Source organism: Colossoma macropomum, unplaced genomic scaffold (assembly GCF_904425465.1).
Source record: "Colossoma macropomum unplaced genomic scaffold, Colossoma_macropomum, whole genome shotgun sequence".
NCBI classification, from domain to species: domain Eukaryota; kingdom Metazoa; phylum Chordata; class Actinopteri; order Characiformes; family Serrasalmidae; genus Colossoma; species Colossoma macropomum.
The window spans coordinates 33090061-33115916 of record NW_023494789.1 but is presented as its reverse complement, the minus strand read 5'-3'; the positions used below and the strand labels follow the sequence as shown (position 1 = coordinate 33115916).

General features: G+C 39.6%; 1 protein-coding gene across 1 annotated transcript; it reads right to left on the bottom strand.

Moving 5' to 3' along the window:
• Window positions 1–2291: 2291 nt before the first annotated feature.
• Window positions 2292–19030, bottom strand: txnrd3 (thioredoxin reductase 3). The gene is made up of 16 exons (XM_036571023.1): window positions 18582–19030; window positions 17201–17261; window positions 14386–14495; window positions 13567–13674; window positions 12244–12316; window positions 12008–12127; window positions 9576–9718; window positions 8035–8150; window positions 7200–7425; window positions 6953–7045; window positions 6578–6654; window positions 5640–5796; window positions 5383–5490; window positions 5193–5288; window positions 3974–4108; window positions 2292–3839 (listed from the first exon to the last, which is right to left on the bottom strand). The coding sequence occupies exons 1-16, from the start codon at window positions 18696–18698 to the stop codon at window positions 3777–3779; spliced, it is 1803 nt and encodes a 600-aa protein (XP_036426916.1). The 5' UTR covers window positions 18699–19030; the 3' UTR covers window positions 2292–3776.
• Window positions 19031–25856: the final 6826 nt, after the last annotated feature.

Here is a 25856-nt window from a genome sequence, read left to right as displayed (position 1 = left end):
TAGTACGAGGGTGGAGTGGGCAAGGACAAAGAACGCAAAAGGAATGACAAATTGAAAGGTGACTGAATATTATCTCTTTTCCTTTTAGAATTACTAGCACACAAACCTTTGAGCTGATTGCTTGGAAAAAGGCTGTGCATGTTCAGGTCTGGGGTGGAGAGGGAGAGAGAGAGATAAGACGTACAGAATAGGAAATAAGTGACGTTATATGTCACACGAGGCCTATCAGGAGCACTCCTTTAAGCCTCTTGTTCCAGAGATTTGTAAAGTTCAAGTGTAAGTCACCAAATGCCTATCTTTTGAATCACTAGGAATTATTGGGAAGATTAACATACAAAACACAGTCAGCTTCTTGCAGATGTACATTGGTAAATAAAGGTGCCAAAAAGGGTTCTTTTACAGCGATGCCTTAGTACAGGGCCCACCAGTTTTATCCGCAAAGGGCCGGAGCGGCTGCAGGTTTCCACTCAAACCACCTCATATAACTATTCAATTGTTTGTGATCTGAGACCAGGTGAAATCAGGCGTCCTAATGCTTGACTGGAATGAAAAACTGCAGACACACTGACCCGCTCTGGATAAGATTGGCGACTCTTGCCCTTCCTGAAAGAACCGTTTTTGTAAATGAGATGTGCAAGTGTGAACAACCTTTTTTCATGACATATATGGGTTCTGTACCAATTAAAGGTTTCTTCTAGTACTATATATCCAAGTCAGGAGTCTCACATGTACAGATGTGCAAACATGCATTAATACTTATGGTATCCTTGTGTCTAATGTCAGTTTGCAAATCCTAATTTCAGTAACCCAAAAGAAAAAATCAGATTTAGCTCTTCTTTTAAAGGGGGTGAAACCTGTAAAAATACCCCCATAACATCAAGGTTCTGCCATTTACTTGTGCATTTGGGGATACTTAATCCCCACGAAGACAGAAAAACAAGACATTAGACCCACACCCACACAGGAACCAACACAAAAGCTTCACACCAGTAAGGCCTCGTCTGATCTTCAGGCCTGTGATGAGCACCATCACAATTAACCCATTGAATGAAGGCTGATTAAAAGGAGGCGTTATATTATTAGACTGCCAGGTCTCCTCTGATGTATATAAATGAACACAGCTCTACTTCACAGGGACAGGTGTGGGCTGCTTTGTTACTGTCCTGGAATTGAATAAAATGTTTTAAATCTGGTAGTATAATTGGATGTACATCAATATTCATTAATGATCAAGAAAGGCTCTGTTTAGAATGGACACACTTCTCTGAACAAATACTGTAGGCTCTGTTCTCAGGCCTGTCAAAACGAGTCTGTGGTCAAAAAGCATGATTACAGGATTACGCAAGAAATAGTTAATGCATCGTGACTAATACTTATCAGTCACAGATAGTCTGCAGTTTCAGGAACAGTCAGAATCAGATTTAACCATTGTCGACTTCTGCTTCCTCTCTGGGGCAAAAGCAGAAATATTTCATCACTAAACAGACTGCTTCTGCTGTGGGCTAAAACCCAAATTTCATCATAATCATGCCTTTGACTTTTTCCCCTCCTCTTGCTAAGCAAACCTGAGCAATTTCTTCAGCTTTGAACTTTTATGACTGTAGTCCAAAAGTTGAAGTCCAAAGTTGGAATACCCCTGGTCAAATTACGTTTTGTTGATTTTCTAAGTGAAGATAAGTTTACACGTCCTTTACAGGGAACAAACAAACAAACAAGGCATTTTCTGCAAATTTTTAGTGCACTTTTTTAATTTGCTGAAATTAACAGAAGGAAAAATAAGTAAATAAATAAAATGTGCCATACTTTGCACAGGCCACATTTTTGTGTGTTAAATTCAGCAAACACAGTAAATGTGCGTTAAACTGTGCACAAGTGTTCTCTGTAGAGCGCATGTGTCAGGCTCCAGTCCTCATGGACCAAAACACTGCAGACTTCAGCACACTGCCTCATTAAACACACCTGATTCAGCTCTTCAGCTAATTAGCAAGGCCGTCATGAACTGAATTCAGAGCGGCAGATGAAGGTGAACACTTGTCTCCGCAGCCCTTTGGCCTGGAAGGTCTCCAGTTTGACATGCCTGCTGTAGAGGATGTTAACTTATTTTCACTTAATCAACAAAACATAATTTGACCAGGGGTGCCCAAACTTTTGCATACAACTGTATACAATCTCTAAGACACCGCATTTTACCAGTTAGTTATTGAACCATGTCATTTTTAGACTGTGCATGCGGCATGCACAGCAAACAGATGTCAACTGTAAAGTATGTCATACAATCACACTGCAAAAGATAAGGTTGTGTATACAGCTTTATTAAAGTTTGTTTAATTACTCAGAAATCAATGATACCATAGAAACCCTGGTTTGTACATTTGCCAGGCATCAAACAGATACAAGTATTTATTTATGACTCATTTTTAAATAGTAACATTCATGTTATGACAAATTTGGAAATAAGTGCACTGAAAGGCTTCACAAACCGGGCAGCTTAAAATACATGAATACTTGTCATTTATATTGTTGATTATCTTTTGGGGACATCATTTGATATTTTTACAAGCTCATATCTACATGCAACTTTTGGTTTGAACTTTGGTAGAAAGAGGAGTCATGAATGTTATTGTACATAGACTGGCTGTTCAGTTAAATGGCTTCCAACTAGATATTCAACTGACAAACAGGAGAAAAACAAACCAACTCATTCTGAAAACAATTCAAGGCTGGAATGTTGGTAATGAGAAACGAGCTAAAAAAGTAAAGGTAATGCAAACCCAGAGAAAAATATACTATCATTACATTCTAAAGTAATATATATAAAAGTCTGGCCCGATCTCCCAAAAATATTGTAGCTCAGAGATTGTAATGTAGCATACATGGCGTTTAATTTTAAAAAGTGAAAGGGTGGTTTATCTGTACACAGAGGATGCCAGTCCTGGACTAATAAGTATATTTGATAGAAAACCACCATCACTTGACTCAAACTACAATATTCCTGGGAAAACGCTGGGCTCTGATAAGGCCCTGGTTGTGAGCCTGCAGTTGAGTATGCTGGACTAGAGTTTGTGTGGACGATGGACAGTGTTTACCTCTTAAGTCTAAGCAGAGAACATCAGTCTTAGCCCACCTCAGCATTTAGGTTAAGGGCTAAAACATCACATAGCACTAGGAGTAAGAATGCTTGTGTAAGTGTGTGTGCGCGAGAGAAACATCCACTCTTAGTGCATTTCTGACTCAGACTCAGAGGATTTGGAGCAGCAGAGTAACCCCGCTGTTTAACAGACTGTTCCTCGAGTATTCAGCGTCTCCTACTCTCCTCTACAGCAGGGCCAAGCCTGGTCCTAGAGAGTCTCATTCTGATGTGTCTCCTACACTCAGCCATTAAAACCACTTGCTCCAAAACAGGAAGTGTCAAGTGGTATTTAGCAGTTTAATATAGGAAAGTTACAGAAATGAGCTGACCCAGGCTACTTTATAGCAAATGGATTTGTGACTATGCAGTAATTCTAATTGTTCGAATTTCAGCTCTTATCAGTTTCAGTCAGTTTGCTTTGTGGTTAATTTAGTTTCACTGAAGACGCAGCTGAAGTGAACTGGAGGGTCTACTGGCTAGAGAGCTAGAGAAAGTTTTTTTAGTGTGTCCAATACAGAAGAAGAGAGTGCGAGTGCACGCTGAAGGACTGGTCAAAAGATGGTTGAGACCAGTATGGCCAATATAAACTAGTGTTAACCAGTGTATATGGTCTTAGGACAGTCTGTTAAACGTGCAGGGTTTAACCTCAGCAGCCAGCCTGAGTAATGTCACCACCTGACCGCTTGGTGACCTCCATCGTCGTGAAGATCTGAGAAAAGAGATAAGAGAGACTGAAGTTGCTATTTGCATCAAATTTATTCTCAGACACATCACATCTGTCAGCCAGTAAAATATGCCAAGATTACAGTTTTGATCTTTATTATCAACCGCACACAAACTCACCTCAGCGCAGGTGGGATGTATGCCAATGGTATTATCCAGCTGCTCCTTGGTTACCCCACACTTCATGGCAGCACCAAAGCCCTGAGTGACCTCTCCAGCATTCGGGCCCAGGTAATGGAACCCAATCACACGGTCCTACACACAAACATATAACCATTACTACTGCTGGTGCCTCACGGGTTACAGTGCTACATTTGCCTTGATCAAAACAGCCTTGATCAACTGTCAAAAAGCAATAACAGTGACAAAACATGTAATATCAGAAGACCATTGAGCTAATCTGGTGGTATTTAAGAGCTTGCAACAACTGACATTTTGAAGTATAACCTCAGTTTTTATTGTTTTGTTTTTATTAGAGACACTACACATGCGAATAAACTAGTGTCGTGCAAAGATTATTGACCACTATAACATATGTTTGGAATCCCATTCCCAGCTGATAAAGGACGGACTTTATAAATAAATAAATAACTTAATTAATTAATAAAATAAAAGCCTGATTTTTTTCCCCTCCTCCTCCACTTCTGGCAGCACTATAATCCAAACTCACTTTGCTGAGATAATGACTTATTATCTTGTAATAATGACTTGTCAAGATGATGACTTTTTTTGCCTCCTGAAAATATCAACTTACTCTCTCAATACAAGGAATTATCCCAAAATAATTAGTTAACTTCTTAAATTTTAAAACACTATTTTAAAGCAGTATCCCAACAAAAATGTATTTTCTTGAGATACCAAGTCAACATTTTGAACAGAGAAGAAAGGGGCAACCCACCCACACCACACATGACTCTTTACCCCCTCTACCTGGTGGGAATAGGCTTCCATAGATTTGTGCATGGTTTTAGGAGGTAAAACGCATGACCACTAGAATGATTTATTTATTTATTTTTTTTTAAACACATCTTTCTGTCTGAGTATTTGAAGAGAAATACAAATAGTAATGGTGATGTACACAGTTTTAAAAACGTATCTAAGCCCTACCAAGCCACCCAGAGAAGGAAACAAATTTGTCTTTTAAAACTGAACACAGATGTGGTTTTCAGAGTATTTACCTGTCAGCAGGGCCCATTTTTAGCACTGCGCCCTGGGGCAACCACAGACATATTGCTTACTTTGATGCTGGGTATGTCTCGACTGGTTAGTTTTTCCACTAATTACTTGCAAAGAACTACAATTAGAAACAGATAGATAAAAAGTAAATGGGATGACTTACGTTGTCTAACTTGTTGCAAATAATCTTGGCATAGCATCTGTTGTTGTCCCTATTGGGCACGGTGTATTCCAGAGGCCAAAACAGACTGTGATAAACCTAAACACATACATCACAGAATATATCCTTACGTTAAAGAAAACAATCAACATGAAATACCTTAAGGACAGAGAGGGAAATTTAACATACACACCTCCAGGTTTTCCTGTCCATAGAGCTCTACAGCCCTTTCCTCAGGGAGACCACAGCTGCCATACTCCAGTGGTGTGAACACAGTAGTCGGAACATTTACATAGTCACACTGAAAATGTAAAATTCAAAACACACAAACATGTTAAATAATCCCAAGAGTAGCCTTCTAGGGCTCATGTAAAAAGCACTGGGGAAACATTAACCATTAGTTGCATGTTTAAATAGATGTTGAAGATTTATGCTATAATGTATAACCACCTTCACAGTGGAGCCGGCAAACAGCCTGCGAGCCAGCAACTTCCCAGCCTGAATGGCCACAGGTGTCAGCTCCCACTTGCCCTCCAGGATGTCCCCAATGGCGTAGATGTGCGGAATGTTGGTCTGCTCCTCATCATTTACAGGGATCTTCCCATTCCTCAAAAAACCATAGAAGAAAATTAAGCAATATGAACTGACACACATATGGCCACACAAATCAAACAAAACAATCTCAACTCCTAACAGAACATGTGGGTTTGGGTTGTTGCCATTTCTCTCTCAGTTGTGACTAAGCTGACATTACTCACTGATCACAAACATTACTACACTGCCAAAGTAGGATTAAAGAAAACTACTTAAACGAAGCCTCTAGAACAGGTGAGTGGTTGTAAGTACTATACCACGCACGGGTGTACGAGGTGGTGGCCAGCCTGAGGAGTCATATGGAGTCATATGACTGCCTGAGTGGGGCCTTAAGCCTCATGTGCTAGGCAAATCTCCACGCTATGAAGCCACAGAGGGCTGCCTGCAGATGTCTGAGTCATACACCTAAATACTCCTGGGCAACTGTACACGCACACACAAACTTTACAACCCAAGAACCCAACTGAACTCACTGACTTGCACAAGTGTGTTTTTGGTGGTATTTTTCAGGAAAACAGTCATTTCCTGCCATCTATCTCTACTCAACTTAATTCAGTCAAAAACCTTCCACCCCCTCTTTTACTGATGCAACTCCCCTAACAATACTGCTGAATCATGGTGACTATGTTGTGCCAAGTGCCCCACTTTGAGTTTTTCCACATCCCCTTTGCAAATAACCACAGCAACAAAATCCTTTTGAATGAACAGAGGGAATGAGGGGCTATAAAAACTGTGGCCAGTAAGGAGGCAGAACAAGATCAAGAAAACATGATGAAGAAAACAAAGGGACATACTTTGAGTTGACCTTCACTCCAGCCTTATCCAGACCGATATTTCCCGTGCAGGCATCACGACCCACAGCTATCAGCACCTAACGGAGAGGGGCTTGTAAATATTCTGGACACATACATATGCTTGTTGTGCATATTGTCAGTATTTAAAAACACTAACAAACTGTGTAAGTGTATTTAGTGCAGCATGGTGTGTGAAACATTAAATAAAAAATATTTCATGCATAGCTTTAGTATTTTAAATCTGGCACCACTGGTTCTTTTTTGTCTGTTCCAATTTATCAAAAATCAGAAAAAGCAAATAACATGACATATTGGGTATCGTGAAAACAAGTAAGAGACAATGGTTAAATCTCTGGTGCACCTGCTCATACTCACAGTGTTGTATTCTCCTTCAAAGACCTCATCAGTTTCTGTAGATTTCGCAGTCACTTTCAATCTGCCTGGAGTACCCGCCTCAAGCTCCTCCACCTGTAACAAATAACCCTTATTTAATTAAAAAATAAATAAATAAAAAATCAGCACTGAACTTTTTATGACATAACTGCAGTGGCGATAATTGCAGACTTCATAAAGTAAAGACTTCCAAAGTTAATCTCTCTTGTGAACTCACACACACACACACCTTAACAGGAACAAACTTCTTGAGGAATTTGACCCCGTGCGCCTCCATATAGTCCCCTGCACGGTTGGCCATGTCTTGGTCAAAGCCTCTCAGCAGAATGGAGCGTACCATTACGGTCACATCCAGCCCCAGACCAGCAAGGAACCCCCCACATTCGAGAGCAACGTAGGATGCCCCGACCACTAGGGTCTTACCAGGACAGTAGGATAAATAGAACAAGTCATCACTGCAGCAAGAGAAAGAGGGACATAGATTAGCACACAAAAAGCAAGCAATGGAATGTGCACACAAGCTAAGTACACATGCATTCAATCATTTTTGTTCCTTTTCTTTACTGAAGAAACAAAATTATTTCTAGTATTTCCAAAGAAGCCCGACTGCGGCTGGACTTCCTGGTTTGAGAGATTATATTAGGTGAACTTGAAACTTGTGCTACATGATAGCACACATTCATTTTTCAGGTGACTTGCTGGTCAATGTCACCGCAAGGGAAAATTTTGTCTCAGCCACAAAACTCCATCCATTTCATCATTGCAAGTAGGTTCTGAAAGTGCATTTTGAAATTGTGTTAAACCATTTACCTTGTATTTACCTGAACTGCTCTGAACATTATGTATATAAAACCAGCACTAAGAGTGTATGAGCTAAGCCCATCCACAAATCACCTGTAGGGCCTGGGGCTCTCATAGCCATTGTCCCCAGGGTTAGTGCAGTTTAACTAAGCTCTGGGCCATGATGTTGTGTGTTAAGCTAGGTTCTCCCGAGACAGCAGTTTATCTCTGCATGTGTTATCAGAGCCCTCCTCAGTCTCTGCTCTTTATAGAGAATCACTCACCTGGTGATGCAGTACTCTTTATCTCCAGGGATGCCAAGATACCGTGGCCGCTCTCCCGTTGCCAGCACAAACTTGGCTGCTGTGTAGAATGTCTCCTTGCCGCGTTTGTTTGTGGCCTATTTTTTGGGTGGGGGGGTAGAAGTTAATAAACAAAGAAATTACAAACATTCACAAAATCATTAGCACCTTTGCATTTTCAAATTATATTAATAAGGCAGCAAATAGTAAAAGTGGAAGTCCTAGCATGAACTAGGCAATATCAAAATAATAATTGGCATGGTATTTTCTAATTAAAAAAGAAAAAAAAATACCGAGATATATATATATATATATATATATATATATATATATATATATATATATATATATATATATATATATATATATAGCCTGTTTTAATGAAAATCTTCAATAAAACCGACAATTTTAAATAATATGATACACAGGAACCCTTATTTTTTACATTATTTGAGAACTATTACACCTGTTATAATAAATGTCACTGCAAATATGCGAGTTCATAAGCTTTAGGCTTGGGCAGTATCTTTTTTTAATACCTTAATACTTTCCTTACATTTCACAGGGGTATACAATATATGACTGTATTTGTGTTAAATAAATAAATAAATAAATAAATAAATAAAAGCCCTAGTGGTGATGAGTTTCTTTTGCGTCTCGTCTAGTGTTATTTCAAAGTCAGTAGATCACTGCACGGTTTCAAATAAGTGAACAAATAAGCACAATTTCAAGCAATCATTCAATAAAACATCTAACCGTCTGCAGAACAACTGATTAATATTAAACAGTGCTGCTAGAGAGGAGCATATTTGCAATAATCATTAAATTTACTGAGCTTTGGTCAGGCTCAATAAAGTTTGTTTTTACAAAGCTGAAGTTGGCTTCCTATTTGCCAGCTTCTTGTTCACATTTTCCCATTCCATCTTAAATGGTGTAGCAGTTATTCCGAAGCCTGAGACACTGGAGGGTAACTGCTACACCACTTAAGGTGGAACAGGAAAACTCTAAGAAGTTGATTCCAGCTCCTCTCATTTTCTGTGTGAGTGAAAGTGAAATGTGTTCTGTGGTGTGTGCAGAGAATGTGTGGGACTGACAGGTTTGGGCAATATGGCCAAAAATTTTATCATGATAAAATACTTCATCAGTGTATATCGATAAATGTCAAATCATTAATTCATTTACGTTTAAAGGCTGCTTTTCACTCTTGAGTGGGTTAACTGTGGTTTTAAACTATCCTTTACGGTCAGAACATGACAAACATTTGCGACACATTTCAAATCTGTCATGGGATAATGGAAGAAAGTTTCCCAGGTTAGCTGTTATTATTGCCTTTTACTCACTGCCATCAAGTTACTTGTCCATCATCAACGATCTCATTACACTGATCTACTGCTCATGCCTAAAATGAACCATATTTGTTCCAGTGTACAAGTTTGAGTTTTCATGCTTGACGAATTTTAATGGCTGTTTGAAAAGTACTGGTCTTTGTGTGTTCAGTAAAGGTAGAAGACTAAGATACTTACCTTGATTTTGTGAGGCTCCACAAACTCTGCGTAGGCGTTGACGTAGTTGACATTCTTGTCTCGCAGAGACACTCTGTAGCCCCAGTTCAAAGAACCAATATAGTTATTCACTGCTGTCTTCATTGTCTCCCAGTTATGAGTTACTAAAAGGGTGAAATGGGCAGGTTTATTAATAAGTAAAGGGTTTAAAACCCTGATGAACTACAAAGCAACAACACACTGAACAATGTTCGAAGTGACGCTACATAAATAAATAAATAAATAAATAAATTCATGGTTCTCAGACATTTTAATGATATCCATGATGATATTTAATACTGCCACAATGCACAAGCAGTACCACATTTAAAAACCTCCATCAAATATTCTGGGCACAATTATTTTTAAACATTAAACATTCAGATTTAAGAACTTTCCTGGAGCTCCTAAACTGAGTATAAGATGCGTGTTCAAGAGACTGTTTGGAATCTATTAGAGGCTATTACAACAAAAGCCACACAAATACTGTTCATCATAAGGCACCAAACTGAAAACTATAGTTGAACATTTGACTTTAAATGATCTTCAATTGGCAAGTAATTCTTAAGCAGCTTAAAACAGACATTTCAGTCTTTAAACTAAGAGCAGAATACAATATACATGTACCTCTACAATTCTGTTCTTTAAAACAAAAAGTACTTTATGAAACAATATCTAAATTTGTTTGCACACCACCAGTGATAAAAGCATTCAAGCAGCTAGAAGTCATTTAATTTCAATAAGAGGCATTGACTCTAAAAGCGCCGAGCAGCCTAGCAACCACTGGCAGCACCTTGCAAGACATCTGAACAATGCAATGACATTGAGCTCAACGCAGGGACCCTGGGCGGCAATATCCACTCAGAAATGGTGTTCTCACATCAACCTGCTGCACTGACCTTGGTTCCTATAAAAGATTTGTTCTGTTGCATTTGAAAGAAAATGAAAAGAAACCCAATTACAGCCATAACAGTGTTGTCTAGGTTTACCGTGTTAAATTAAGTATTTGTGTATATACAGAGATCTTAATAAACAGGTGTGATACAGGAAAGTAATTTCTAATTTTGTAATGATGACCATAGCAAATAAATAGGAAGTGATATCAAGGCTGTCCAAGCGATTTTATCACCAGTGGTGTGCCCTAGTTTTCTTGTTCCCAAAGCTTCACCTCATCTTTGTTTTTGGTCACACAGCTACCTGATATGCAAAATACAATCACTGTTAAGCCACAGTCACACTAGATTTTCATCTCACAATTTTCTTTTTTGATTGACGGCCCTGGCGTGACATGATTTTGCAGGGAAGGCACCTGGCTAGGTGCTCATGTTGACTACAGACCAGTTTTTCCTTTTTAGAAAGCAGAGCACACAGCCCTTTTCTATTGGCTCATGCTTTGAAGGTCCACAAATTTTCAGTTCACGTTCACCTAGATGTACTAGCTGGGAAACAAAATTAACTGCGACCAGAATTCCTGCATAATTTCCCCTTCAGAAAAATTGGCTTTATTGGCCAGAAAAATTTAATTTGTGTTTGGTCTAAGTGCAGCTTTGAGCACAGAGTGACTAAGAAGATGACAAAGAAGAGTGCAGTCATATAATGCTCAGAATTATAACTAAGGCTATGTTCACACAGCAAATGAAAGTGGCCCAAAACCCATCTTTTTCTTTCTATGTGAGACTGCCACAACACATCTGCATTAACAATAAAAGAGTGAATGATTAATTTTGATATTTTCAAATCCGATATGGGACACACCTCATATGTGGTACCGAAATCCGATACATATCAGACATGCGGCAACGTAACTCAGTCTGAACAGCCAGATTAGAATTCATGCGACTTTTACATCAATCCAATTCAACATTCATCATAATTTCACGCTGATGAGACCCCAAACATTTGGGGTGAAGTTTCTCTACAAACAAAATTAGAAGACACTGTGTTTGAAGAGATTTATAAAGAAATGACCTAACACTGCTGTAAGAGAACGAGGCTGCAGTGTCAAAGAAAAGTTAAAAGTCTAAGAGTCTACAAAGTTTACAGAAACCAAGGATGTGAACCAAAGTGGCGGCCGTGGCCGAATAACGTGCCCTTTATCACAGTAAGCTTTAAGGCATTCTGGGTGGTAAGCCCAAGTGTCAGCCATCTGAACTTATTAGCTCCCGTGATGCTGGCAAAGATAAAACTGAAACCTCTGGGAGCAGCTGTTACTGTTGAGTCCATTTTGATTGTTCACCTTTGGATGACCGTGCCACGTGAAGCACTGTTCTTTTGCACACACAAGTAATCAGTTCAAACTAATGTTGCACATAGGTCACATTTAAGATTTTGTGAACAGCCCATCAAAAAAAGAAAAATCAGATTTGGGCCACTTTTACCTGCTGTGTGAACATAGTCTGAGCATCCCATCTCACCTTGCTCACTGAACTCCCAGCCAAACTTGCGGGCATCCTCCATGGCTGTGCCCAGCAGAGCAGTCTGATGCATCAGCTTCTTTGGGATACAGCCTACGTTCACACACGTGCCACCCAGACCTAGAAACAATAGTTGGGCACTGTTATTCTCAAAGAATAAAAAGGCAAAAAAGTGGGGGAAAAAGTCTGCTGTGCTATCTGCTAAGCTTTGACCACCTCTGGCCATCACCACTTACCCCAAGAAGTGCCCTTTGGTGTGGGGACGACATAATCCAGGACCATGACTTTCTTGCCCAAATTAGCTGCCTCCTATTGAACATATCAGGAGCATTCTTAATGCATGCCTTTTAAATAAAGTAAAATCAGCAACATTAATCAGATTCATGAGGAAGTGTGACAATGAGAGCATTTGAAAAAGATATCCAAGATCTCTCTAAGATATCTTAGAGAGACATATGGAAGATAAAGGCTAAACCAAGGCTAACATTAACATAGCAGTCCGCTAGCCAGGAAACAATTGGTGTCCAGTTGCACTGCTTACGGTGCACTTCTGTCAGTCAGCAGCATCACGCAGTGGCATAGTCTGGCCTTTTGCTTAAACAAGGCCGAGAAATGGCTGCGTAAATGACTAATAGTTACCGAATTCCAGTCCAATCTGACACTCCAACGTGTAAGCGTGAGTTAATGGGACACACATGAAACAAATGACTTGAAATTCTGATGTGAAACAACATTCAGTACTGTTTGACAAACTAGAAAAGCTGCTGTGTGCTTACATGTGCAGACCACAGGTTTATCTATGTATTGTTCAGTTCAGCTTTTAACTGCTATGCACAATAAAACATTCAAAAATATTTAATTCATTAAATATGGTTCTTATTACAAATTATATTATAGTAAATACTAATAACAAAAATAGGGAAATACTATTCATTCAAGCTTGATTTTTTTATTTATTTTTAAATGAACCCAATTTAGTCATCTCCAATTCCACCTACTGCTTAGGACTCCCCCAATTACACAATACCACCAGCGCTAGGAGGGCAAAGGCAAACACAAGCTTCCTCCGAGACCTGTGAAGCCAGCCACCGCATCTTTTCGAACTGCCGCTCACGCACCGTCATTGGACAGCCGAACGCGCTCGGAGGAAAGTTTCTGTTACGTCAGCTAACAGACGTATGCACTGACTAGCATCGCGTTGAGTGACTGGGGGAGGGGGGGCATCCTACCCACCCAGAGAGCGAGGCCAATTGTGCTCTCTTGGACTCCCGGCTACGGATGGCTGTAGCATCACCAGGGATCAAACTCGCGATCTCCTGATGATAGGGCCAACGCTTAGACAGTTGTGCCACTCGGTGACACAACACTTATACCAAGCTTTTACCATAATAAAATATTTAAAAAGCGGAACTCTATAACTATCAGGACTTACAAGCCAGTTTGGTTAGATAGTTAGTATTAGCCGATACTCAAAGATCAAGTATCGGTATCAGAATGGAAAAGAATGTACCGGTGCATCTCTAACTGTAAGCACTTGGGTGCTGGGCAGATTTTCTTACCTTTGAGCAGGCCAGGCCCCCTGAGCCACCTCCTATGACAATCAGGTCATAATCATACACCTCGCTCTCCGCTCCCAGCAGCTGCTGGAGGAGGCCATCTTTATGCGCCTGTAACCAAGACAACCGGGAAAATAATTATCATAGACACAAAAAGCACAGCGATAAGAGGTAATCATAATAAGGGTTCTCATGTATCATTCATTCCAATTACAAAGGTCTTTCCTCCCCATCACTACATAAAGTGGCATTTTGAAAGGGCACATATCTGCACTGCAGGCTGGTAAAGCTGTAGGACAGGAGACGGGGATGAAAGGGGGGACAACAAAAGTGTCTCTAAAACAGAGTATTGTCCAGACAAATTTGTAGACATTAACATGTTGGCCACGCAGAATGGAAATATATTTTACTGTCTACTGGCTATTTTAGAACCTTTTCTTTTATGAAAATTTATTATCATCAATCACAGATCATATACAGAGCATACAAGAATAGGAGAGTTGTTACAGGATCGGGTTCACTTTTCAGGTGTACCGCAACCAAAGCCATTAAAACGTAGGACTGCAAACACACTTGTGAAGCATTTTAGCTTATGGTTTTCTGGATGCCCTGCTAACCGAAATCACTGAAAGTGTCATCTCTGTCGATGAGATGTTGACAAGATTTCTAGACATCACATTGTTTTCCAGACAGGACATCATTATTTCAAAAAGCTGGATGTTTCAACATCAAGCAGAAATTCAAAACATCTTAAATAACAGCACGGAGTAGGAGTTCAAGTCACACAAAGGTTAACATTCATATTTCAGCATGAATTACTACCTGCATGGTCTTATCGCAGCCTCCAACGTGGGTCTTGTTGATGAAGACATTGGGGACGGTTTTCTGTCCCGTCATCTCCATCAGTAGATCCTGGTAGTTGGACCCATTTTCTAGAACAGATGCCAGACAAATGCAGTGTGATACGGCCACTCATGTTACTGCGCTTTGTTCAGTGTGTCGGAAACACCGCTATTGTAACGTGCCAAATGTGAGGCAGGACACCGGTTATGGCATTGCCAGACACATTCAGTCAAAGCCCAGACACTGTGTACCAATACAGTGTCAAAGAACATCTTATCTGACCTATTGTTACCCTTGAATGAAAGGCGTTTTTGCTGGAGTTGTTCCTTTTAGACAATAATAACTTAATTTGTACACCCACAGAAGTGGAAAAAAAGGAGAAAGAGGTTAGAATATGCAAAAGATAAACAGCTGCACTATTAAATTACTTTAATCAGCACTGTATTATTGTATGCAGGTATAACTACACAAAAACCATTTACTTACTTCTGCAAAGCTCAGCTAAAAGGCTTAGAAAACCTCAACGATACATCGTACACTAATGTGAAAGACAGAGTTTTACTTAGTGTTTATATATGGCTGGCCCAAAAAAGAATCTTACCACCTTCAAATACTCAGTGCCATTTCTGAACAAGCATTTGAATCCTCACTCTCAAAACAAAACACTCTGAAAAACAATAACATTCAAAGCGTTTTTGTCCACTCAGGAACAGAAATGCTTCCATTTTAATCCACATTTCAACAGCTGCACTAGACACAAGTCTTAAGTCCCTCAAAACGTGAGCCAATGTCCTCACACCGCCGCTATCTATAGTAGTCTGAACTATATTTAAAACGGTAGGTTACTAAAACATGATGTCGTTGGTGTGGTGGTTTCAGAGCTCCTCTAGTGCTGTACAAATGGTGTGTGGAGGAGACTTTGATTATAATTCCTGTGATTGTGATTTGGTCAAAATATCTGCTGTTTGCGCAGTCATGTTTTACACCTGCTGTACAGCTGTTTGACTATGCAGTGTGATTTAAACACATGGCTAAACTCAGATAAGGACCAGTATGATTACATTTTTAAGATGATTCATCAAACTTGTGATCCTTCAGTGTATTCCAAGCTTTAAGCTGGGGTGGGCAAAATGATATTTTATTGTTGTGATAAATTGTCAAAATACATTTTTCTGAGTTTAGGCTAATGTTAAGCTTCCAAACACCAAATTAAAAAATGTATACAAATGTAAACATTTATTATTCGAGCCAGTCCTATTAATGAAACACATTCTGCAAATATGGCACTGCTTGATTGCATTACTTCACCAGTCTACTCTACAGAGACCGATCTGCAATAGTATGCGTCATGCTATTTGCACTCCAGCAACCAGCAAGTACATGTATGCAGAGAGATAAAGGAGAGACAAGAACAAACAAGAAGCAAGGGGCGGGAGTAGCAACAGAGGGAAAGACGAGAGACCGATACAGAGACACATGGAGTGGGTGGAGTAGGGGAAGAGAGAGGGAATAATTAATGATTTGAGATCATTTGAGAGTCACAGGGTAAAGTGTAGCGAGAGAGACAGAAAGGGATATGGCGCACTGCCAAGCAGAAAGCCGGAGAATGACTCAGCGTTTTGTATGGACAACTACAGTAACTGTACTCAGGACTGACACTTCTGACCTGTTAAACATTAGCACACAGGTCCAACACACAAGATACATGCACAGGTAATTTAAGCAAAGGCCTAATTTCTACAGGCTGTACAGGCTTCTACAATGTGAATTTAAAAATAAGTTCTCAAACAAACACACCAAATACATTACATAACATATGAGTGAAGAAACTAAACAAGTCCTGCTGTCATGCGTATTGTGTCATGCACAAAGCTTAACATGGGTAAGCACTGTTTAACAAAAACTGCTGCAGCACAGATCTTATCAAATAAAATGCAAAACCAAAGCTGACTGACGGAAAAAAGTGAAGAAACAGACTGATCACAATAAGGACAGCATCATTTTCTCAACAGGAGTGACTGCACATCCAAAACCCCACTACAGCTAAAGAAGATTAGGAGGAGCCAACAACATAAGGCTTATACCAGTAACATCCTCAGAAACTTTCTGAAGCCACACAAGCATATTTAGCAAACTTGTTAATCATACGTCACATATGAGTCCTACTGGTAAAGCTTGCAATTTACCGACACTTTAAAGAGCACATATTCACACAGTCATATATGCGTTATATATTTTGATATTATTAACCAGAGCTTACCCGTGATTCCTATTCTGCATTTTACAGGTAATATATAAGGTTCATCATGACAGGACATCTGTCATCACATTTTTTGTTCTGGAATGATTAACTTAGATCTGGAATTCTGACTCCAACTGGTTTCCTACAAAGGCAGTAAATCTCACCTTGTCATACCTATTGTGGGCCAGTTATTTGATTTGTATTCGAAATGTGCTCGCAAACTGCACTGCAGCATTTCTGTAAAGACTAAACAAGTTAAGGCAAGTCTATTTGAAAAAGCCTGCTTGTAACCTAGCAATTTAGTGTCATTACCTTGAATTTTGTGAAAACTGCTGTTACAACAAAAGTTCTCCAATATCCAAATCTTATAAGATGATGCTTAGACCAATCATTAAAACACAGCAGTCATTGTTTAATGTTTCACATCATTAGCCACCATTCATCACAGCTAATTTGCCAGCACACATGCTCACATTTACAAAAATAAAAAAATAAAAAAGATGTAACAGACAAATGAATAAGGCAATTGTGTGCCACTGAAGTCATGCTTACCCATCAAATCTAGTTCTATGACGTTGCATTTCACATTCAACTCCTGAAAGAGATCTTTTACCTAAAAGAAGACAAAAAACAATTAGCAAGACTTCGTCACATGATTAATGTTGTAATAAGTTCAGTTATCATCAAGTTCTACATTCTGCAAAAAGAAAGAACATAAGTGAACAAGTTCATTTTTAAAGGTCAGACATGTTAACACTAATTGAACTTTGAGCACTGAGATGGCTCAATCAGCAAAGTGATATGTAGACCATTCTGTAAGATAAGCTGAAGTGACTATAGAGGTCAACATAGTCCAGTCTTGGTTCTGGAGATCTACCATTCTAGCTACAGAGTTTAGCTCCAGCTCTAATCTAATGCACCTGATCCAGGTAATGGAGATCTTCAGAAGCGTCTGGATATTAGAGCCAGGTATGCTGGATCTGAAATCTCCAGGGTAGTAGATCCTCAGGATGAGGGCTAGACACTCCTGAACTAAGATAACCCTTTAATCATAGTTTGACTTATTTTAAGGGTCTTTAGGCTAGAAATTCTTAACTGCTGTCTGGGAGACACACTGCTATAGAGTTTTGTTCTCCTTGTCCTATACCTGTGTTTCCCAACCTAGTCCTAAGGGACCACATCAGTTCATAGTCCACATCTCTGCTCCATCCCATCACCCAATACAACTGTGTCAGGTGTCCACTGTTCTTTATTGCTTGATTTAGAAGTACTGGAGGTGGGTAACTACAAAAAGAAAACATGGACCTCGAAGTCCCCAAGCACCAGGAAGGGAAACCCTGTTCTCAGGCTGTTCTCAGCCCATTGACCTGGAGTATTCTGCCCTGCATGATGCATTCCCCACTCCAACACACCTGCTCCAGAGCAAAGAGTAACCAATGACAGGATTGGGACTCAATCTTATAATTTAAAAACCTGCACCGAGGTGGATCAAGCGTATTAAAGCATGCAAATGCTCGCGCTTGGAATAAAGGTAAACGAGGAGACAGTAAGCAACCCTTTAGAAATAAAACCGCAACCGCTATCGGTTGAAATCCAGGTCATGAGTTCTGCTGAACTGAAGTACAGATACTCAGCACCTGCGGTGTCAGCTACGCTCAACACAATTTAGTCTACTCTGAATTACACAATGTTCGGGCAATATAACTTCCTATAATTCCTTACTGCTGTTTTTAGCATATTTACACACAGAACATCGTAAAACCTTCTTCCATAACATTGCACAATCTACATCATAACTTTGTGTCTCGACACACAGCACAAACTGTATGGCGCCATTTCTTGCGAGCTAACTACTAAGTTAGCTAGCTAAGCTAGCTAGCTGGTTGAGCTAGCCAGAAAAAGAGCAGTACTTAAATCAGACTCGCCTACTTACCTTCTTACAGAAGGGACAGTAGCTTTTACTGAAAACCACGACGGAGTTGGTGTCGATAAGCTCTTGTATTCGGGCTTTAATGTGATCCCGACCGGCGTCGTTCTCTATCGGCGGCATGATCTCACCGATAAACAGCAGCTAACGTTAGTAGTGCAGAATCGGCGGATTCTTCTGTTAACTGAGCTAAAGAGCTAGCACATTAGCCAGCCAGCTATCTGTCTAGCAAAGTTCCGAGAAACTCCCTGCAATTAGAAAAGGGCCTCACTCCCTCCTAATATAAACGCTGTTGTGATAAAAGAATAAAAACACAACAGTGTAGGACAAAAATTAGAAGTGAGCGACGCTGAAGTGTAAACCGTTATCGCCCGCATATCTCCGTGCCCGTCTTCATCGCCGCGCCGGTATAAGAACCCCGCGGAATGTCTTGCGCGGTGACGTCCGACTCTTTAATGACTCGGCTGTTTTGAATCAGCTCTTTTCAATATTATGCGTCGAACCGATTCAGGAGTCAAACTGAATCAGACCTTTTCTGTAATGTTTCCAAACATTGGAGCCTCGCGTAGTAACAGTAAACTCGCTTTCCCCCTGAGGGAGAACTCATACAATATGCATTTAAAGAACACAAAGCATTTATAACACCATAAAGGGCACCACTTGCATGTAAGCAGTTTTGTTCCGTGTTGTTGATTATTCTGAGGAGTTTTTCCGTCGCTTGACGGAGAAAGTGGTGCCTAGAGACTGTTGCTAAGCAGAGTTTGGTTGAAAGTCAGTTATTGTTTTGCAAGGTTTCCGTCCATATTAAAGGCTGATTTTTTGAATACTGTTATAATAATAATATTTTACCATTTAACTTCTCTAAAATCACAACATAAAATACACTGTGACATATTTTGAACCCCTTTTCTCTGCTGGCTTCCTCTTACTGTTACGCGCTACATTCATTAAAGACCCAGGGAAATTAAACCCGTGTTTTCTTTTAAATTAAGTTAATCTTGTTCTTGCAGGCGAACACTAAGTACACCCTCTGAATAATGTTCAAACAAATGGTAAACGGCTGATTATTTCTCTCGATGTAAACTGCCCAGGAAACACAGTTACGTTGTGACAACCTATTATTTTGGTGCCCACAACATTGTCACAATGTTGAAATGTAATTCCTCAGAAAGTTGTGACGACGTTATCTAACAACATTGTGACAACATAGTGGCAACATTGTCACAACCTTCTATAAGTTCCATTATAGTTCCATTATATTTTGCACAGAACTCCATGGAATTTTGCCAGCAGGTAGCCATAACACCGTATGGTAACGTTACTTAATAATAAGGTTGTGACAACACTGTGGAAAACTCGTTTAGACACCATAAACAGCAGCACCTTTTGACAACATTGTAGCAACATTGTAAGAAAGTATACAAGAGCTGTGTACCAATTCAGGGGCTGCGTCCTTCAGAGGCTGCATTTGAAGGCTAATTGCATCACAGCGGCGCGACTAGGCTGTCCCATTTCGAAGCCGCTTTCATATGCAGCCAAGAAATATGTCCGTCTTTTCCATGGCAACGAAGGATCCAATGGGTGGATCCTTCGCCAGCCAACATATCCCGAGGTTCACTGCATTCCAGCGAGGATTCGAGAACATGGCAGCGTCAGCAGAGGAGCGAACGGTGGTTGAGGAGTACATTATTGAATGTAAGTATTGGGTTTAAACTGAGTTGAATGGCTGACAAATACAAATGTTAAAAAAGCCATTGTGGTCTGAAGCAAAACGTACGCTAACATTTCATTTTGTTTTAGGGAGCAAAGAGCAGACGGAGAGATTTACAAGCATGTGGGGGGCTCTCCAGAAAAAATGAAAAATGAAAAAATGAAAAAATGAAAAACTAGTATAAAAGTTTCTGGCCCCATCTTTAAAGAACTTGACAAGAGCGGCGTTTCATGACGCAGCCGTAAGGGCAGGAACAGTTGGTGCTGTGACGCAAACAGGAAATCTGCCCAAGAGCAGACCGTCTCATTTCGGTTCAGCCTTTGCGGGTCTGCGTAGCCTTCGAAGACACAGCTTCATAGACCGCGCCCTTCAAAGGATGCAGCCCCTGAATTCGGACACCGCTAAGGTTGTGACAGTGTTGTGTGTTTACTGGGTGTGCGGTTCTAATCTTGGGTATCACTGCCGTTAGCATTCCCCTAACCAATCACAAGGCTGAAGTCTCTGACCCCGCCCACACAAAACAGTGTCGGAGAAACTTATCGAGCTAAAGCTAACCCAATATAGCCAAAAGCTAGTAAGCTAGACCACCTGTATATATAGCAACCTGTCGCCCGTTCGTTCATTTATTCATACACAAACATTGTTCTCCCATTCCTTTGTGCGTTGCTTCGTCTGTCCGTCAGTCTGGACATCTATTTGTGCCTTTTTATGTCCAGTTATCGTCACATGAAAGCTGGATAATGATGTTATGTCTGTATGAGTGGGAGCAGGCTAGGAGTGTTGGACCGAGAGCTGTCAGTCAAGCTGCTCGTTAGCCACGCCCACACAGTTTAAGGTGTGATTAGTTGTTTTTAAGCCGTGTTTAATCATATATATTTTTTTTTTTCAAGCATTGCTGGATGTTTAATATAACATTCAAATTTAGTATCAAACAACATTTTTATCATACAAACACATTTTACTCTGTTCCCTGGCACTGTAAGTGTGCATTACATCAGATTCACTGACTGAATTAAACGTCACCGTATATGGAAAACATGAGAATAAAGCTGACTTATAATCGCATGGCGAAATAAAAATAAACCTGACTTGCACAGTCATTGTGGGGAGGAGAATAAAGTTGGCGGGTGGAGTCATTCTGCCCGCCCACGGAACGAAAATGAATCGCTGAATTGGACTCTTGATTCATTGAGCAGCACAGTTCAAAGAATCGGTTCAGTTAACTGATTCGAACTTCATTCGTCTTGCGCAGAAACTTTGAGCTTCCAAATTAAGCTATGAACATCACGTCACACGGACAGCCCGACCGTATTTCACAATTAGCCGGGGTGAGGCACGAAACGTTTATTAGGGATTTACACAAGGTTTGACTGCATTTACAATATTTCTTTATAATACTGAATTTAAGATTAACTCAAAAGGACCAACAGGCAAAGCGTCGAGACAACTAAATATCTTTTTTTCTAGCGCAACAGTGCCACCTGGTGGATAGAGGAGACGCTACACTGAGTCGGATTATTTATGAAATGCCTGTTAACAAATTTTGTGGCAAAATAATTCACCTGTTGCTAGATTAAAAAAAACAAACAAACATATAATTAAAATGCTTTAAAGTAAAGTCAGTTATATTTTTTAAAAGAGACTACAAGAGATATCATTGCTCTGGTGAAATTTACTAGGCCTTTTTAAATGTTTTCCAACATTATAATGAATTTATAAATGTTTTTAAATAATAATAGTCCCTTTCTTAGTTCCTCACCGATTACTTTAATTTTAATTTAATTTCATTTATTCTGTTCTGTATACAACACCTGGACTGTTTTGCTTCTCACTTTTGAGCTTTAAGCATTTATTTCAAACCCAAAAGATCCCAAAAAGTGAAGAATAGGACAATTTTAGTTCCTGTGCTGATCGGTGCTGAATGTAAGAAGTTCCACTGCTGTTTAACTGCTGTTTGATAGCTACTTTTACTTTTTGAGTCATTATTTCACTGAAGTAACATCACTTTTACTTGAGGATTTTTTTACTTGATTTCACTCAATCATTAAACGAATTAGGAGAATAAATAATTATCAAGAAACACTCATATAATCTTTGAAAGGGTGAACCATCAGAGGCTAAAAGCATTGGTTAATGAAAGCTTAAATTAAATAAAATCTTAAAAAAAAAAGTCAAAACTGACATTCTGTCTCTTTACCAGCATATGTATTATTTATCTTCACTCAAAAAAACTTCATCACAGTTTCAAATCAACAGAAATATCCTCTACAGTTTGGCTCATTCGGATTGTTGCCCCCATTCTAATATATAAAGACATCTAATTCTCAGAGAAACGCTGTTAATGAAAGAGAAAAAAAAGACATCACTGTCAGGCCCTTGTTGTTGTATTCTCCCGTTTCTGTGTCTCTGTGCTGAATGTAACTGTGTGGTCGTTTATGTGGGCTGTGTCACAGTGAAAGGATTAAGTCTTTTATTGTGCTCAGGCAGCGTTTGATATTTTCCTCTGTGTGAATGGATGGTGTTTTGCTTTTGAACTGTTGCCTACTGTCCAGCTTTGTTTAGCAGGACACACATTGAATAATGCAGCAGGGTTTCATGACCTGCAAAGAAACACAGCAAAAGAAAGTTCTCAACTTTGTGTTCAGGAGTGTTTGAGACTCTTTAGTGGTTTATGTTCAAGCTTTTTTAAGTTATCACCTAACATTCTCAAATATGTGCTGATGATTGTGATTTTTTAAGACAAGTTCAGTATTAAAATAGCATCTCAACTAGTATTTCTCAGTATTTACACTAATATGAAGGCTAGGTTATGATCACACTGCAAAAAAAGATCTGTTGGGAAGTAAATGCATGCAGCCAATACATCTAATATTTCTTACTGTGACATTACTGCAAGATTTTCAAGACATTTTTACTTATTTCAAGTAATCATCTCAGGCCGAATGCCTGGCAGATTATTTAATTTCTTTCTTGCATTACTTTTTGTGAGGAATAAAACAATCTGCCAGTGCAGTGAGATCATTCGACCCGAGATGATTACTTGAAATAAGACAAAATGTCTAGAAATAATTGAATAATTTTTGAATTGAATTTCACTAATCTAATAATAAAATTATTATATTGCACCAAATACATTCAGGATGTTTCCACATTTTCACTTGTCAATATACATTCACTACCCACTTTATTAGGTACACATACCTTGATTCTACATTCACTATTTATCAGCTCCACTTACCATATGTGTGCACTTTGTAGCTCTACAATTACAGACTGTAGTCCATCTGTTTCACTGCATACTTCTTTAGCCCCCTTTCACCCTGTTAATTAATGGTCGGGACCCCCACAGGACCACCACAGAGCGTTTGGGTAGTGGATCATCCTCAGCCCTGCAGTGACACTGATGTGGTGGTGTGTTATTGTGTGTTGTGCTGGTACGAGTGGATCAGACACAGCAGTGCTGCTGAAGTTTTTAAGTACTGTGTCCACTCACTGTCCACTCTATTAGACGCACCTACGTTGTTGGTCCACCTAGAAGATGTAAAGTCAGAGACGATCACTCATCTGTTGCTGCACAGTTTGTGTTGGTCATCCTCTAATCCTTCATCAGTGGTCACAGGAAGCTGCCCACCGGACGCTGTTGGCTGGATATTTTTGGTTGATGGACTATTCTCAGTCCAGCAGTGACACTGAGGTGTTTTAAACTCCAGTAACACTGTTGATTCACTCTGAGCAGCTACCATGTGTCACAGAATGATTCACTACCCAAATCATACCTGCTCAGTGGTGGTCCTCTGGGGTCGTGACCCATTAATGAACAGGGTCAAGAGGGTGGGAGAGGCGGGGTCTAACACATTATGTAGAGACAGAGATGGACAGTTTGTAATTGTAGAACTACAAGGTGCACCTGCTGTACTGTACCAAAGACCAACCTTTAGTTTATTTAATTTCCAGTTAAAACAGCCTTTAAGTTATCAATTTTCACTGTTAAAAGAAAAGCAGGAAACTTTAACAGAAAATGACACCAAAGACTCCAACAATACGTGTAATATGATATCTATCAGCATTTAAATCCACTCCTCGCTTTGCATTCTCCTAACAAAAGCTGTTCCCAAAGGACTCATTAACATTCACACTAACAACTACCCAAATACACCTTAGCTGGCTTGCAAATTTATGTCATGTGCATCTAAAATGGCAAAAGGAGATATTTATGGAGAGATGAGATGTAGGATAATGCAAAAATATTTCTGATGGTGACCATTTTGGTATAAACTATTTTAAGTATATGCAGTACTTTGAGAGAGAGGAGAAAATCAAGCTTCACTCTTACTTCAGATCTGAAAAAATCCACAGGTGTTTCTGTCCATCCTTCCACTGTGAGAAGACAACTCAACACTATGGGTCTGAAAGGATGTGTAGCTGTCAAGAAACTGTTACTGACAAAAGCATATAGCCAAAATAGAAGAACACTTACAGGAGAACACCAAAACTAGATATCTGAGATGTGGAGTAAGGTTATATGGATTGAGTCTTTAGAGGTGAGGAAGAATATTGCTGCAGATTTCTTTGAAACACTGAAAGCCAGTCTCCTGAAAATAAGAGAAGCTGTAGAAAGATGGATGGTCCATTCCAGACTCCAGACCTCAGCATCACTGAATGTGTTTGGGAGTACTTGGATTATACGAAGCAGGAAATGCAACCAACTTCTAAGACTGAACTTTGGGAGTGAGGAAAAATATCGTTTCAGATTTCTTTGAAAAACTAAAAGCAAGTCTCCTGAAAAGAATAGAAGCTGTAATAAAGACAAAGGTGGACACAGTAAATACTGACTACTACAACTATACTATTTAGTTGTTGAGGCTGCTATAATTTTCTGTTAAATGTACATGTTTTCTGCTTCTTCCTCGCACTGGAAAATGAATAACTAAACTTAATGGCCATTTTGACTTGAATTTCAAGAAATAAAAGGGTGGTCTCTAAGATTTTCACTGTACTGTATATCTGATATGAATGTAGAGGCAAGGTAGGTGTGTGTAATAAAGTGGACAGTGAGTGTATTATATTGAATAAGGCTGGTGTTAAATAATGAAAGGGGCTTTTGTCCTCTTCACACTGTACTACACATTCAAATCCAAGTGGAGCCGCAGGCCGGGGGATGATATTTCTAACTGAAGGCAGTGCAGACAATTGTATTGATTCCTTTTGGAAGGAGCAAAATCTTTAATGCAATTGGGTCCATTGTGGCCGGCTGTGTCGCTCAGCCCTTTTTGGCTGAGTGGCCACTCTATGAAGCCTGTAATTAAGAATAAAGAGCCCGAGCTGCTGATCAGCCACACAATTCAAGTGCCGAGTGTGAAATAAATAATGGAATGCAACACTTAGACAACACAAAAGCCTAAGCAGTGTTACAAATTAAGCGATTTTCTATAGTCACAAAAGGAAGATAAGAAATCTGTCAGAAGTACTGGACTCTCAGTGATTATGCTAATTCTTGAGCACATATGCAGTGAATAGTACAAGAGGAATGATATTGTAGAGTCCAGCCTGAGTCTACTTAATCAGCCCTT

Excerpts from the sequence above, each read along its gene's own strand:
- txnrd3 (XM_036571023.1), bottom strand. The coding sequence starts at position 18,698 with ATGCCGCCGATAGAGAACGACGCCGGTCGGGATCACATTAAAGCCCGA. Across the intron at positions 17,262-18,581 it reads ACTGTCCCTTCTGTAAGAAG|GTAAAAGATCTCTTTCAGGA; the intron begins GTAAGTAGGCGA and ends GTCTTCTTTTAG. Across the intron at positions 7,426-8,034 it reads AAAGAGTACTGCATCACCAG|TGATGACTTGTTCTATTTAT; the intron begins GTGAGTGATTCT and ends CTCTTGCTGCAG.